The 17,247-nt window shown below is 42.3% G+C and overlaps 1 protein-coding gene and 1 long non-coding RNA gene across 2 annotated transcripts; one reads left to right on the forward strand and one right to left on the reverse strand.

The window, feature by feature from the left end:
- Nucleotides 1-693: 693 nt before the first annotated feature.
- On the reverse strand, nucleotides 694-4,806 carry LOC112895818 (Golgi apparatus membrane protein-like protein ECHIDNA). Its single transcript, XM_025963812.1, has 6 exons — nucleotides 4,580-4,806; nucleotides 4,115-4,171; nucleotides 3,828-4,031; nucleotides 3,686-3,745; nucleotides 2,171-2,297; nucleotides 694-1,171 (listed from the first exon to the last, which is right to left on the reverse strand). Exons 1-6 carry the CDS (start codon nucleotides 4,595-4,597, stop codon nucleotides 1,083-1,085), a joined length of 555 nt encoding a protein of 184 aa, XP_025819597.1. The 5' UTR covers nucleotides 4,598-4,806; the 3' UTR covers nucleotides 694-1,082.
- A 781-nt stretch (nucleotides 4,807-5,587) lies between these two features.
- LOC112895230 lies at nucleotides 5,588-6,307 on the forward strand. Its single transcript, XR_003229170.1, has 2 exons — nucleotides 5,588-5,870; nucleotides 5,988-6,307. It is a non-coding gene; the product is annotated as an uncharacterized LOC112895230 (long non-coding RNA).
- Nucleotides 6,308-17,247: the final 10,940 nt, after the last annotated feature.

The following is a 17,247-nucleotide window of genomic DNA, read 5'->3' on the forward strand; positions in this document are numbered from 1 at the left end:
AGTCCAGAAGAATAATTTTTTTTTGCTTCCAGTGACATACACGTGCAAAAAATCGTGTGCTTGTCGTGGGGAGCGGTCACCAAATATCTACTGTAGCATACGCTGGGCGTTGCTCATGGAGATTCTTGCGAATTGATGCAAGCCTCTTTTGAGGTGAACAAATATAAATATCACAGATTTATAGTGCAAGTGCAGCCAATTTCCAGGAAAGGTTCACACGGTAGGGACAAACTAGTGACAGGGTGCCCGTGAATTCTTGTAGGGAGGAATAGGGTGAAAACGAAAAATGAGGCCTTCTTCGTTTAGAAATAAAGAAGTCAGATCACAACACCAAAAAAGATGAAAAGTCAGTCTCAGGCATTGCGAGTATACTTGTCTCGGCATGTCTTTGTTTTCTTTGAGACATATTCACCAGGTAACGTATTCATTCATATCGATTCAAGAGACCATGCAAGTGGTTTGTTGGGAGGATCTCTAGGCTTTCCTACAACTTTGCAATTCCTTATAAGCAAAGCTAGAAGAAGCCTAAAACTGGGCAGCCTAACTATGACCAAGCACACTTTTCCTACTCGCAGCAATCTGAATTTCTGAAGCCTGGCTAACGTCAGCTCTGACGTTGCATATTTGGAAGAAGACGAAAATTACAGTATAGACACTCCGACAAAAGGCTTCCTACACAGCACAGAACGTTTATTGTCTCTGATGACCTAGAATTGCCTGGATAACTCAGAAATGTATATGTACCAATACAATGGCATTCTATCACAAGCAGAATGTTTTGCAGTTAACTAGCAACACAACAACATCAATGAGGAGGCCAAGCCAACTTCAAAGTTATCAGGAGCTAGTAAGTGCTTAGTACAGAGAGGTGCTATTCTGCATTTAACTCTAGTCAAAATCATCCTCCGGTGACACAGGATGAAACGATACTAAGGGCATCAAGGAGGCAGGTCCATGTATTCATATGGCAAGTAATTAGGTAAGACAAACAAACTGAAAATGTGTCATCATGTTATCAGTAAATTGTTCAGCAAGCACTATACGTGATACTAATACTATGTCATAGGCCATCTGTTCGGAGTTCAGACACCGAATGCTGACTGCAGATGTGACCTGACGCTCCCTGATAGAAGGGCATTTGCAGTCCAATCCTGGATGTTCTTCTTGGCATCTGCAATGTAACCATAACAACACTTAGAATGGAGTGTAACATTTTGAATCATTCCAGGCATGGATTTAAGTGTGTAATGCAATTGAAGTGGCTTAACATCTTTGATGACCTAATAAATTGAGTCATGCGAGACATGAAGTAGCTACTTATTAGGTCTAAAGCTATCAGCTTGCAGCAACAAGACAGCATGTATCCATTGATATGAGATGAATTTATGAGAGGGATGTTCCAGTAAAATCAGTCACATGCTATATAATAATATAAACTGGGATAACGGCACCATAAGCAGAAGATTATTTACTAAAAACATGAAGGCTACAGCACGAACCACCTAAACTGATCAATGTAGCCTTAGACACGAAAGCAAAAGAAAGATAGCTTAAGGGTTCACTGGTTCAGGCTATGGCAACAGATACACACAAGAACAACCCACATTACGTTACTACTTGGAATTATACTTTGCAAATAGTCAAACAAAAACTTTGAGTTTAGAGAAATACAATGGTGTCCAATGTTGCAACATTGCATGCACAATTTAACTATGTAATGCAATTGAAGTATCCTAACATCTTTAATGACCCAGTAAAGTGTCATGTGATATGTTAATTAGCTACATGTTTTATTAGGTTACTTAGCTACATATTAGATTGAAGCTGACAGCATGTATGATGTATCTATTAATAGATGTATTTCTGTGATGGTATGGAAGCAAAAGAAAGATAACTTAATGGTTCAGGCTATGGCAACACCACACAAGAACAACATATCTTGCTACATGGAATTATACTTTGCAAATAGTTAAAACAAAACTTCTGAAGTTGTGGCTCTGTTTCTACAGGGGCAAAAAAAATACAACTCTGCTTTGACCAATTAATAGGGAATTCATGTGGTTTATTCAATAATCACAACTTTTCTAAATTGCTAAATCAAGCAACCACAACAATACAACATCCTTCAACAGGGTTCAAGTGAATGTAGTTTTGACACGAGAATACACACCTTTGTTGCATTTGGTGAAACCAACAATATTTGCAATGCTGAGGCTCAAGCAAACTCCAATAACAAGAAGGTAATCCGCTTGAAGTCTGATGAGCGAGAATATCCCAAGGATAATCCATGCGGCAGCCTGAAACATGGAAGGTATGCTTGCTTTACAAACATTCTAGAAACATGTTGCAAAGCTCCATGAAGAAGTACCAACTAAATAAATATATGAATGGATATGAATGTTGCTTTACACCTCTCTGCCTCCCATTTAATATACTGTCACAGGAACTGTGCTCTATTTGAAATTTGTTCTAATTCCAACTTAGGCAGATGAACTTCTGTATGAAAATGAAAACAGTTCAGAACACACACATACACACACACACATGAAGGAAAGAGAGAAGTAAAAGAAAACATTATAATGTTGCAACTGGTTGATTTTACCCCAAAGCAGCAAAAAACGGATCTATGACCTGGCAGTGCTTAATTGATGTTTTCCCTAGTATTCCATACCAATCTCTTTGCATGGTATGGGATATGCATCCTGAATTCCCAAACCTAAACTTAGCCACGATGAATTGAAGTTATGTTCTCAATGAATCCTAACTATGTCTGTATTTGCAAAACAAAATAAACATAAACAGTGTAGGTGCAACGATTCTAAAGTTTAGACATTACACTTGCTTTGCCTAACTATCAGGATATAAAAGAGAATGACCCAAACCATTTCCCACTATAACAGCCAAGCATCCAGATTGGCTCAGGCCTAACTCCGCTTTGGAGAGACAATGACTGCGAGTTATTACCTGCTATACCTTGGACAGTAATTTATAAAAGTGGGCTTATGGGAACTGGGCGTATGGCCCATGGAGCCAAGGCCTCATAACTACTGTTTGCCATGTTATACCACTCAATTCATGTTACGTTCCAACCCATGCAATTTTATGTCAAAGTAAGCATTTGTTTTCACATGGTCCTAATCTGTAGATAAAGAAGGTATGAAGCATATAACTGGTTTAGCTCCATACGTGGAAAGCAGACATATTTTTCCTACAGTATAATGAAACAAATAAACAATCTGTACTAAAGGACATAGGTAGTTAATTGCATTCAATCGAAGAGCTATCTAACACCACAACACATCTACGTATACCCAGATTTCAGTTCCTTTTCTTTTCTGGTGAAGCAAAACTTCAAAGCTACTAGCATTCAAAGGAAATAAAGTTTACAATAATAATGCACATTCGCAGGAGTACAATAATCATACACCAATAAATTACAACCGACGTCTCCCAGTATTCCTTTGAGCCTCATCAGCAAGTAATAAGAAATACAATTAGCACTTTATACGCATCCCTACATCAGTCGTCCTCTTACTAACCTGTCACACAATTATTTGGATAGCTTTATGTTCAGTTCCAATTTTTCAATGCACTCAGCATGCAGATTTGAAGTATACAAATTAAAACATTCATATGCTTCTTTTTCATATGTATTAGATATAAAAGAGCCCTCAACATTACTTACAGTCAAATATAGAGTCCACCAGAACAGCCATGAGTCCTTCTTGTTCATCCTAGCCAGAGACTGCAATAAAATGCTAATTCAATTTAGGAGTCCCAACTTGCACAAGAACAGCGACAAGGACAACGAGAAGGCAAACACAAACCTCTCCATCAAGGCACTCAAACTTCCAGACACTCTCTCCCTCGTCATTAATCTCGTTCCACCACCGCAGCCCAACCAGTATTCTTCCACTCACATTCTTCACAACCCAGAAGTCAAGTGCTGCGAGGAGCACAGTGATGACAAAGATAATGACGAAGTTGTTCACGAAAAGCGCTGACAGTATGTAGAACGCCAATGCCGCTGCCTTCACAGAGAAATAATCAAAATCAGCCAAAACCTAGCCACAGTTCTGCTGCATTATAAGATCAGAAACGGCAGGCAGAGTACCTTGAAGAGCACATGGAATAAGCATGTCTTCGGATTTGCATAGTTCTCACTAATCCACTGAAACAATACAATCACACATATTATCATACAGTAATTACCTCCATACCTCTAAAACTCGAGTAAGCAGAAGATGAGTTGAGCACAGGACAGGAAACCGGCCAATCCATGGAAAAAATAATCAAAATAAACCGACTTGTCCTAGAAAATAAGCCCAGATGACGAACTCGGCTATCCGAACGACAAAAATTTCACATATCCTTCAATCTATCTTATCCGATTGAAATCCGGACGTGGTCTAAAGAAAACCGCAATATGGACTCTGGAACAAGCTAAGTAATCCATGAAATCCAGAGATCTAAAGCAATCCCTACTCCAAACCAAAACCTAGAGGTGAGAAGGGGAATCTAACTGTTTGATCCGAATCTTATTCACGAAGCAAGAAGAGGGAAAAGGCTGAGCTATAACCTGGGGTTGTTGATCCATCGGACCCTTTCTCCGCGACTAGCTCTCGCCGCGTGAATTTGGCTACTGCTCCTGCTTCTGATTCTTCGCCGGATCTTACTGGTTTTCTAATGGCGATTGCTTCGTTTTGGGGGAATCCCTCGAGATCGACGAGGGAGCCGACGAGGGTCAAAAGTGAAAGGTAGGTGGAAGAAAGGGGGTGGGCTGCAAAATGTATTTCTCGAGAGGGAGTGGGTCGCAATATTTTTGTAGATGGGGGTGGCTTCCGAAACCTGATGACAAGTGCCTTTCAGCCTTTTGGCCTAATTTTCGAAGAACAATATCGCCCTGCAGGTGGCAACTAGCAAATGAACATGTAATGACTCCCTTTAATAGAAAATTTTGGTATTTTTTATGAGGTTTACCACTAGTGTCAATAACACTTAGGACCACATAGATAAATGACACATTGGACAAAGTGAGAAATGAGGAGAGCGCGATAATCTTTTCTTTTTGGGCAAGAGCCCAATAATCTTTGGAGTGGGAAAATATACTAGATCATCTTTTCTTTCAGCAACATGGTTTTTTTCATTCCTGGGAGTTTTAAAGATGCACGGTGATCAGAAATGGTTTCAGACTTCCTCTCATCAGCGAATTCAGAGTTCCCAGCATCTTCGGTTTCAGACTTCCTTATTGATGCTTGCTTCATGTCTTCATGATATTGTTCTAGTATTTACGACCTTGTTGATGTTCATGCGTATTTCTTCCTTCCCACTCTACTGTAGATTCCTGAGGTCTCAGACTCCTACGGTTGTATAATTTCCCACGCATTTCATTTTGCCGGCCATATTTTTCCGGCTATTTTGACATAAATCTGTTCTTCTTACATTTCTAGCCATATAAGATTGGAAAACGAGTGATACCTAAATGTAGAGGGCGCTGTATATCAAGCTGCTAGTGGTTTGGGCTAAAACCGGTCTCTGTAGTTTGGTTTTTTCGTTTGGGCCGACCTGGTGTGGTGGAAACTGGGCTGAGATGTCTAGTGGGCTGGTTCGGTTGGGATTTATGATTTTAGTGGGTCGATCTGATCTGGCCTGGTTGCTTGTGGATCCTATTATCATCTCATCCCCGTCGCCCTTCCCTAACGTCAACAGCGGCGGCGGCGGCGGCGGCGGCGACGATGGCGCGGCACTCGGCAGTCGCCGCACCACCAGTCTCCCACCACCCAGCCGACGCCGCCACCGTCCACCGGGGTGCTCGCCGTCGTCGCACGCGCCCCCGTCCGGCTGTCCGTGGATCCGCTATCTGCATCAAGGTAAAACATCCTCCTCCCCTTTTCCCATGGATCGATACTCCAGACTGTTGCTTCTAATCCAGGTTGACTAAAGCGTAATGATGCCATTGAGGCTGAGCTGCTTGGCCTCTTGCACAGGACGGATGGACAGGGGAGGAAGTTTGAAACCGTGGTTTGGGAAGGTGGGGTGCTCCAATTTGGTTGTAATGATGCTTGCAGTTTGGATTAGCTTGGTTTTGGAAGATAGCGGACTGGCGTGGTCTGGAGGGGATAATATATATTATTAAAATGGTCTGATCCAGTTATGGTGCGGTTATCAGACCACTAGCAGCTTGAACTGTATATATACACCTAGGGCTGCCACAACTACGTGCATCTACTTCTGTACAGTTCATACATGACTTTTCCTTGCAAATTAAAATGGGAAGTAACTTTTCATGAACTCTTTTTTATATGAAGATATTTTTTTATATGAAGAAATTATTTTTTATATGAAGAAATTATATATCATTAGTTTTAGCAACTACTACATGAAAATCTAATGTACCCTCAGTGAAGCTTGGCAGCACAGACGGAAGGCAAAAGTTGAACCACAACACTGTTGGATACGAAATGATCCTTTAATTTTTTTTTGGAAACTATGTAACCTTGATCCATAAGCGCATACTATTAAAATGGCATTGTAGACTACCCAGTAATAGCAATCATAATTTTTATTCGAAATATAGTATAGACGCAGATGCTCACATACATGTACGCCCACTCATCCCTACGAATATACACACAACTCTACCACTGTGAGCATCTCTGAGAGACTGAGCCGGCAGATCTTTGAAATTGACAAAGTCACCATAGGTGCTTCGCTGTCGACGGGCACGCCGACTGCGTCTAAAAGAATAACGCCGGTTAAATCCTAAAATAAATCCAGAAAAATATTGGCACTCGTGCCTGAGTTGAGGATTTGAACTCAAGTGAGTGGATTTTACCGTAAGAAATCTTATCAGCTGAGCTACGCTCAGTTCATGATAGCAGTTAACTTTGAATGCACATTTGTCCAATGTTTGAATTTTGTCATACCCTGACTTCTAGAAAAAAAATCAAATAAAAAGAAGTACGTGACCATACTGCAGCGCGCAGCTGCTGCATTCCTAATATCTTGACGCCTCTCAATTCTAAGTTTGTGAGCATTCATAAGGCTTGGTGAGGGAGGCCTGAGGCCATGCCAGGAATCAGAATTGCTACCTTTTTTATGAAAAGATTAAGACCCTTGGAACAAAGGATTGGCAGAGGAATTTTATAGGAATTTTTCCTATGTGCTCCTTTGGAACAAAGGATTGGACATACTAGAAAACTATAAAATTCCTATAATTTTTTCAATCTATAGGAATTTTGGAGGAAATCTAACATGAAGTCCAACCTCTTGAATTTTTTCTTTATGTGGCTGCCCTCAAATTCGTGTGTTTTGGTTGTGTTGTATCCAAACGTTCCCATTAGAAAGTTTCTGGCAATACGAATTCCTATATGATCGCAATTTACAATCAACTCGAATTTTGTGTTTCTTCCTATTCATACGTTTTGATAATCCACCATGTTTTTTTTTCCAAAAGAGACATACAGGATTAATACTTGTAAATTGTAGGTTCTCTTTGTTTAGTTCGTGCATATGCGCACTTTAGCGAAAAAGCATTTATTCAAATTGCACCCAAATCATTTTGCTCTAATAGTCTTCGTAGGTATGTTCTATAGGTGGATTGTGTTTTATTCCCGGATGCTTAATTTTTCATTAATTTTGCTTGTGCTAACTTGAGCTTGGCAATATAGTAAGAGTTCAAATATGAAAGCTAAATCAAACTGTACAACTAATATGACTTCACACCACAAACATAACATGTGTTCCGGAGGATCTAGTCACTCTTCTCATTTGACTGCTCAAGATGTGTACCGAGGAAGTTGTTCCAACCCATCGGTTTGTTAAGCCCTTTTCTTGTTGGAGCACGTAGCAGTTGATTTTGAGAAAGGTAGGCCTGCACCCAAATAGGTGCAGTAAAATGCAAGCCGGCCGGCTGACGGTTGCTGCCCATGAATCCGACCTGAGCTTCACAAGGCCGAGTGACATGCCACCTCACTGTAATCATCACAGTGCCCCTGCCTTTGGTGCATCACCATAAAGTGGCCACATTCACATCAATCTGTTCTCTAATCACGCTCACCGTCTATCCGTACCACTTATGGCAGCTTGGTTGGCCTCTATGTGCTTCCCGGTGCCTCACACTCCTACCAACAAAATCACAGTGCGCACACACACATGTAGCTGATTTCTTCTATTCAAGTTCATTTCTTGATGCCTTGGAATATGTCCGCCAATAACATCGGAAAACTCTATAGCTGGGCAGGGCTACACAGAAGCAATGGCAGTAGCTATATAAAGACAACCACAGAGAGGAAACTAGGTAATGGCTATAAATAACCCAAAGATAAGTTTCCCCCAAAGGACTAGGCATTAAAGGATTTCGAGGGAAAGAACGGTAGAAAAACAACTCTGCTGTGGGCGCAATAGTATTACTGGAAAAGCAGTCCATCGTCCTGTGTGCTACTCTTGTATTCTGCAATGTAGGATTTGACATGATACAATCATTGTAATTGAAATGGTTTAGCACTTGACAGTGATGCCAATTTGGCTAGATGCTTGTCCGTACTTTCAACTCTTCTTTGAATTCCCTGTTGCCTCCTACTCCTATGGTTTCAATTGATTTTTAAGGAAACCGATTCAACCTTTTCAAGCTTGGCAAAAAGTAGGTACTGTACTGTATAAAGGTAAGCCTGCCGGCTGAGTGTTGTTGCCCATGACCGCTCTTGACCCTTACAACTCACAAGGCCGAGTGACAAGCCACTTCGCTGCAAGTTTGCTGCATCACGGGAATGTGGCTACATTCACATCATTCTCTTCTCTCTCAAGTTCGCCGTGTTCTCATCGTGCTTATTGCAGCTTGTTTAGCCTCAGTGTGCTTCTCGGTGCCTCCCACTCTTACCAAAACAAAAAAGCACACTGCAGTACAGCACACACGTACTAGATAACTTCTTCAACTCAAGTTTCTTGATGTCTTGAAATATGCCAATGCCATGGGAAGCTCTGTAGCGGGCTGGGCTAAGGAAAAGCAGTACATCATCGTGTGTGCTCCTGCATTCTGCACTGTAGGATTTAACCTGATCGGTCTGGTATGATCAGTGTAATTGACTTGGCTTTGCGGTTGGCACGCTAGAAGGTTGCCTCTGCTTTCAATTGTTCTTTGAATTCCCTGTTGCATCCTACTCCAATGGTTGTAGTCTAGCCTGGTCCACGCATTTTATTTTGCAGATCATTATTTTTCTAGCTAATATATAATTGCTATTTTCTTACATCTCTAGAGTCCATGTGTAATGAAGAGCGTAACGAAGAGCAACTCTGGATACATTACAGGACACCGTGTAAATATAAGGACGGGCACCATAGCCACGCATACACAGTTCGCATGTGAACTTTGGTTGTAAACCAACAGTAACTTCTCATGGTCCCAACTCTCATCCTTACTTGATGTTTGCCCCCCACATTTGTAATTATGTAAACCAAATATCTTAAATTTCAATACAAATATATTGATTTTATATCTCAGTAAGGTTAATCAAGTTTTTCTTAAAAACCAATTCACCCTCATCAAGCTTGCTGGGCAAAAAAATATTGAAGGAAATTGTTAGAACCACATTTATGCATGAAAAAAGGTTTTCTTCCATATGAACAATATTAATGGACCTACGTACATAACCACAAAGATGACTCCTACTTTGCCCTAGATAAGCGCATAACATTAAAATTCCATGATGAATTACACAGGGACAATGCTAACGCTATTAAGTGGATAGTATCATGCACATTAGTTGAGTGTAATATATGATTTTTTTCTAACTTGCTTGTCAATAAATTAATAAAGATAGAGATGGTAAAGCTATATCTTCATATTGATACTGCTTGAGCACAATTGGAAAATGCATGATATGTGGATATTTCTTATGATATTTTTCTTGGGTCCATTTCATAGAAAGAATATCAAACAAGTAGAAGTAACAACACAAAAACTAGGTGGTGGGAGCCTAAAAGAAATATATCATACTTTTAGCCATATGAAAATGCATTAGGAAGAATATATCATACTTTTAGCCATATGAAGAAGGTGGCATAAGAAAATGCATTGAGATTAACCTAATAACTTACTCCCTCCGTCCTAGAATATAACTATTTTTAGGTTTTTTCAAGTTAAACCTTTTAAACTTTGACTATAGATGGTAAAAAAATCATAAACATTGACAATATGAAAATGCTATTAGTTTATTCATAATGAAACCAACTATCACAACATGTAACATTTTCTATTTAAAAATAAATATTTTGAAGATATTATTGGTCAAAGATGAATATATTTGATCTTGACCAAGTCTAAAAGTTGTTATATTTTGGGACGGAGGCCGTACTAGAAAGACACACACAACTCTTCTGCGTAGTTCAAGAAAGAAAGCTTACTGAAAAGGCAGTAAACCCTGTTACCCTAATGCACATTTGACAATGTTCAAAGAATATTTAGATATTCTAAGTTACTTTAGGATTTGCAAAAGAAGTTATATAATATCAACTCATCACTCTTACAGGACATATATAGTTCTGAACCCATTATTGTCCAGTTTAGTTAGTCAGCTGACGCACCATCAGTATCCATCCCTAGATGAACTGTAGCATATTGAAATCAATTTTTATGAAACATGATCAGCTCGATATGTCCAACGTACAGAAAATTTGCAGGTGCATCCGGCTTCAAACACTACCGGATTCAGGACCTTTGCCGAGTGTCTGGGACACTCGGCAAAGCCAAGAAAACACTCGGCAAAGGCTTTGCCGAGCGTAACACCCAGCAAAGCGCGCTCGGCAGCGAATATTCCGGCAAAGACGTCTTTGCCGAGTGCCTTTTGTCGGGCACTCGGCAAAGGCTTTGCCGAGTGTCACGGAAGCACTCGGCAAAGAAAAGTAGCCGTGACGGCGTTTGGGGCCGTGACGGCTCTTTGCCGAGCGCCCGCAGTATGGCGCTCGGCAAAGACTGGGCCTTTGCCGAGTGCCACGACACAGGCACTCGGCAAAGGGCCCAGCCTTTGCCGAGCGCCCTCAGTTTGGCGCTCGGCAAAGGCCCAGTCTTTGCCGAGTGCCTGTGACGTGACACTCGGCAAAAGCCCAGTCTTTGCCGAGTGCCAAACTGCGGGCGCTCGGCAAAGTTTAGGTCACTTTGCCGAGTGCCTGCCACGTGGCACTCGGCAAAGTTTAGGTCACTTTGCCAAGTGCTTCGTTTATACACTCGGCAAATAGTTTTTTTTAGATTTTAATTTGTTTTTTCCCCACCATTTATCACAGGCACATATTCACACAGGCATATTATATATTCACACAGACATATTATTTGAAATTTCACAGACACAACCAAATTCACGCAAGTCTTATCGTCACAACCAAATTTAACAAAGTCTCGTCAACACACAAAAATATCACATACACAAGTTCACCACATAAGTGTTAACAACGATAAAGGTTCGTTTAAAGTTCACCACACAAATTCCAATGTCACAAATGAAGATTTCGATATGGCTGATTTGGAGTTGCCTGATTTGGAGATGGCGGTGCATGCGGATCATTTGACGCCGCCGATTGTCTCTACACAAAGAAGAAGAGATTGCATGTGAGACAAGATAAATGACGATCGTACATAAATATAGCCAGACTATTAGATACCTAACCAATAAAGATGACAAAGAAGATGGATTACTTTTAACCAATAAAACTGAAATTTGCTTAAAAGAAAGATTAGTCGATTGGAACATCCTAGCAGCATGCACAGTCGAGAATGGGAGGGCTGGATCCATTGACAGCTACTTATGTCTGACGGAACATTTGATGTCTGGCACAAAGTCTTCTTCTACACCTATGTGTCTGTACTTTCATCACATATATATAATGTCATCAGGAAACAAAATGATCTCAAGGGCTGGCATATCCTGCTGTGACCTTTCAACAAAATGGATATGAGCAGGAAACAAATACCCAAGGCGCGCTATAATTTCTCATCTTTTATGGAACTCATCCTCAAATTTGTCTTGCAAGAAATCAAATTTTGGGCTTTTCTGTTGCATGCATCAAGTTAAGTGAGTAGTGGGCAGTTGATCATAACAAGAATTATTATTTGTCCTTAGCAATCCCTACTCCTTTGGGTTTAAGTTTTCGCATAACTTGCCGCCTAAGTCTAAACTTCGGGATATAATGAGACCCTAGATTTGCAGTCTGAATTACAGTAGCTAGTCTCCAAGCTGAGCATGCCAATTTTCTAAGTTGACATCAACTAGATTTTCTAAGTTGACATCAAGTAGATATAATGCCAAATTGTAGGTTGTTTTGATAATTCTAGATGCATAATTTTTATATACAATGTTTATCTAGATGTATAGCAAAGACTATATATTTAAATTTGCTAAAACAATCTATATTTTATATACTTACAGGAGTAGAGTACGGATCAGGTGGTGGAGGTTGAGCGAACAGAGTAGCTAGCGGAGGTACACCCGTTGCAGCGTGCATGTAAGTAAGTAGAGCACTCATCCTTTGCTCCAACTCCTGTCGTTTCCTCATCTCTTCTTCCAGCCGGACCTGCACAGTTTTCACCCCAATGTTACAATAATGCTAAGAAAACGTATGTAATAATCAACGAACGACGGATAAAGAAGGAATAACCTTGAGTGCCTGTATCTGATGGCGTGAAGTGTCCTGCCGAGGTTGTATGGATGGGCTCGCACTCGTGCTCCTTGCGCGAATCTGAGAAAGAGTAGGAGTAGAGGACGAGTCGATTGCGCCATCGGCAATCCAGTACCGTCCTTTCTTCTTACCTCCTCCGACCCTCATGACGATCTCTGTGTCAAGATCCTCTATGGTGGGATCATATTCTGGGCCATGAACCTCTCTTGCCATCGATGTGTACTCACTGAGGCGGGTGTGGATGCTCGCATTGCTGTATGCCTCGGGCCCATCCTCCGGGTTGTAGTTAACGTCGGAGGTCGCCTTTCCCTTGTGGGACAGAGCAAATGCCGTGAAGAGGTTGCAAGGCTGGCCACCATGTGACGATGACTGCGAGAAAAGCAACAAGATGATTAGAAAGCATGCATAATTGAGTGTTAGATGAAATAAATGTATTCGTGTACCCATGCTTCAGCGTATCCGCTGAGGTTGCGGCTGCCTTGATGGTGTGCTACACCTGGCATCAACAAACGTCGCTCCCGGCAAGCAACGTGATTCTGCTCCCACTCCTCGGAGCACCACTTCTGCACTATGTGTCGCCAGCAATCGGGAAACGAGATGCACCAATTAGGAGTCACCTACAAGACACCAAGTACATGCATGACGTATTAGAAGATGAAATTAAGCCATCCTAATGTAGAAAAAGAATCAAGCCATAGTCATTTTGTTCTTTACCTGCATGTACTGCTCCGGAGTCAAATAAATTGTTCTTGCTTCTTCTTTGGTGACCTTCTGCCCAAGGACGGTGGTGTGGTAATTTCTAACGGCTTGGATACGCACCTCGTAGTGCATCTCCCAGACCAGTTTCTTGCAGCAGTTGGTGATCACCACATCTGCGTCGCCCTCTTTACCAGCCTCGCATCGGAAGAAATCCTACATATACAAACACAATGGATCTCATTCATTTATGGTATAAAATTGTGCAATTAATATGCAATTTATCGAGCACTTACCCACAGCTCCCCCTTCACCCGCTCCGCCTTGTTGCCGAATACCCGGCCCTCCCGATCTTCAGCATCAGGGGCCATGGCGTAGTGCTCAAACGTATAGGTCGGCTCCCACACTCCGCCATACAAAACCATGCCAGGAAAGTGTTGCCTGCATAGAATACCGATGATGCCATTGACGGTGCGCTTGTGAGAAGCTCCAGGCTGCACAATCATCCAACCCCTGCACAAGTGATTAAGCAAAATCATTACTTTCTATTCCAGATTTGAACATATAACATGTACAAGCGGAGAAAACATTTAAAGTTACCTGTTCTTATCGGGAGTAATCAGCGGGCGCCTGTCACGAGGTATCGGTCGGTGAGGGAGACTCGAGGAACCTCGCAAGTAGACTCTCGACGCACCAGAGGCTGCAGAACCAGAGCCCATGGAACCAGAGGCGGTGTGCTGCAAATCCTCATCCTCCTCCTACGAGTCCTCGTCCCTCTCCTGCACCTCCTCATCCCTCTCCTGCAGCTCATCCTGCGTAGGCAACTGTGCCACCTCCTCCGTGTCGTCCTGCGAGGGCCCCTGTGAGCTCCCCCTCCCCTCCCCCTCCTCCCCCTCTCCCTCCCCCTCCGTGACGACCCCTCTGCTACATCGGACGGTGCAGGGGCACTCCTCGCCCTGGAGTAAAGAGACCGTACGTTCCTCAAGTAACCACCTCCCAGCATCTTTGTTCAATCACCTGAAATTAAGAAGAGTAAATCAATAAGTACAGATAAACATGCCATACTTAGAAAGAGATGCAAAATAAATAAAATATAATTATGTAATAATATAGTATTACATTGATTAAAAGTAATCTTCATCATCAGGATTAGCTGGATCATAAGTCTCATCATCACTATCAACCATGTCATAGTCCGCATTATCCGAAGCATATCTATCGTCATTGACATTGCCTAAATGTAATGCTTCTAGCATTTGTAAGTCTTTTGCATTTTGCACCTCATCCTCCTCCTCCTCCTCATCAATAACCATTTCAACTTCCGTTCCGATCACTTCGGTTAAGTCTATCTCAATCCGGCCTTCTAGCCCCTCTTCTTGAAAGAACTCTCCGTCATATGTATTTGGGTCTAAGTTGTAATCCTCATCGATTGGGACAGGTACTTTGCCATGCGGTGATACCTTGTGCACAACATACCAACCCTTAAGATGCTCCTTGGTTTGGCACGCGTATGGGAGATAATAAACTTGTATGGCTTGTTGGGCCACAATATAGACATCGTCTCCTGGTAAGATGGAATCCTGTCAGACCTCCACTAGCCCAAGATTAGAATATGTCCGTCTCGTTACCTCTGGATCAAACCAATGGCATTTGAATATGACGGGATTGAGAGGTTTGGAACCATGAAAACTGAGTTCATATATTTCTTCAATTCTTCCGTAATACTCGACATTATCAAGGCCGAGAGTAAAAACTCCAGAATTTGTGGTCTTTCGATTGGGTCGACTTGCCTTATGGCTTCTCGTCCAAAAACGATATCCATTAACGTCATAACCAGAATATGATCTGACCCTACAGTCAAAGCCATCTGCAACCTATCTCAACTCGGCACTCATCCTATGACCCTGCAAGTTCAAGCATGATAGATCGTCATATTATTTGCACATAACAACAACTACGATTGACAAACTAAGTATGAGCTACATTGGACGGTACCTGCTGTTTGAACCAAGCAATGAAAGTGGGCGATCCATTCCCCGCGCCCTGTCTAAGAAGGGTATCACATTCCTGCTTGGTAGGATCCCTTGATTGACGCCAGAACTCACGAAGAAATCACTTCATGTACGGCACCACCTCTTCAAGGTTGGTCAACACATATAGCATGATCTGACGCCATTCTTGAGGGCTCAATGTCTTATTGCTCGAACCACTTGCACTTCCGAGTTGCCCTTGCAACAGGCTGAGGTTCGATTCATTTTCGCTAGCATTGTAACGAGGGGGAGGATTATGCACGCTAGGGAGGTTGTCACCTACAGGACAGCAAGTACATGCATGACATATTAGAAGATGTAACTAAGCCATCCTAATGTACAAAACGACTAAAGCCACGATGTTCTGTTCTTACCATAGTATGTTGTTGTGAAGTTGGACACCTCTTCATGAATGTATGCCTCTGCAATGGAAGCCTCAATTTTGCTTTTATTTCCACATTTCTTTCGAAGCACCTTTAGACACCGCTCGATTGGATAGCACCAACGACCCTGCACGGGCCCCCCCATTCGTGCCTCATACGGGAGGTGCAAAATCATATGCTCTATCGGATTGAAAAAGCCAGGTGGAAGGATCTTCTCCAACTTACAAAGCAACACCGGTGCCATTCTTTCTAAGTCTGCAACCACGGTCCGAGATAACTCCTTGGCACAAAGCTGGCGGAAGAAATAGCTCAACTCTGCAAATACTAGCCACACATGCTCAGGGAAATAGCCTCGAACCATCGCCGGAAGAAGCCGCTCAATCCATATGTGGTAGTCATGACTCTTCATCCCTAAGACTCGCATAGATGAAAAGTTGACCCCCCCTACTCAGATTAGCTGCATACCCATCAGGGAACATCAACTTCTTAATCCACTCTAGTACTTCCCTCCTCTGGGGCTTGGTCAAGATGAAATCGGCCTTAGGCCTTCTCCATGTCTTTCCGCAACAAGGAGGCTTCATCTCTAGGTTTGGTCTATCACATAATATTGCCAGATCAACTCTAGCCTTAACGTTGTCCTTTGTCTTGCCGGGAATATCCATGATTGTTGACCAAAGTGCCTCAGCGATATTCTTTTCGGTGTGCATGACATCAATGTTGTGTGGAAGGATCAGGTCATCATAGTAGGGGAGCCGAGTCAAGCCTGACCTATGAGTCCACATATGTTGTTCGCTATATCCCATAAAGCCACCTGCTGGATTGACCACGAGAGCATCTATTTCTTGACGAATTGCGGTACTAGTCTTCATTGGAGGTGCAAGGCTTGTCACTGCGACACCTTTTGTAAAGTTCTTGATGTCTCGTCTGAACGGATGGTCAAGAGGGAGGAATTGCCGATGTTTGTCGAAAGCAACATACTTGCCACCCTTCTGCAACCAAATGAACCTAAGACCTTCCTTGCATACAGGACATGGGAACTTCCCGTGAACACACTATGCGCATAATACCCCATACGCCAGCAAGTCATGCATGGAGTATTGGTACCAAACATGCATTATGATGTTTTGCTTTGTAGCCCGATCGTATGTCCATACCCCGTACTCCCAAGCATGGATCAAATCATCAATGAGAGGCTCCATGAACACACCCATATTATTCTCCGGGTGTCCAGGAATAATCAACGACAAGATTATGTTCTGCCGTTGAAAGCATATGCCCGGGGGAAGATTGAGGGGGATAACGAATACAGGCCAGCATGTGTATGTGGCAGCCGACATTCCATAAGGATTGAACCCATCTCTTGCCAGCGCAACACGTACATTACGAGCATCTCTAGCTTTCTCATGATGAATGCTATCAAAGTGTTTCCATGCTTCACCATCGGATGCATGTACCATCTTGTCAGGATTGTA

The sequence above is a fragment of the Panicum hallii genome, chromosome 5 (assembly GCF_002211085.1).
Source record: "Panicum hallii strain FIL2 chromosome 5, PHallii_v3.1, whole genome shotgun sequence".
NCBI lineage: Eukaryota > Viridiplantae > Streptophyta > Magnoliopsida > Poales > Poaceae > Panicum > Panicum hallii.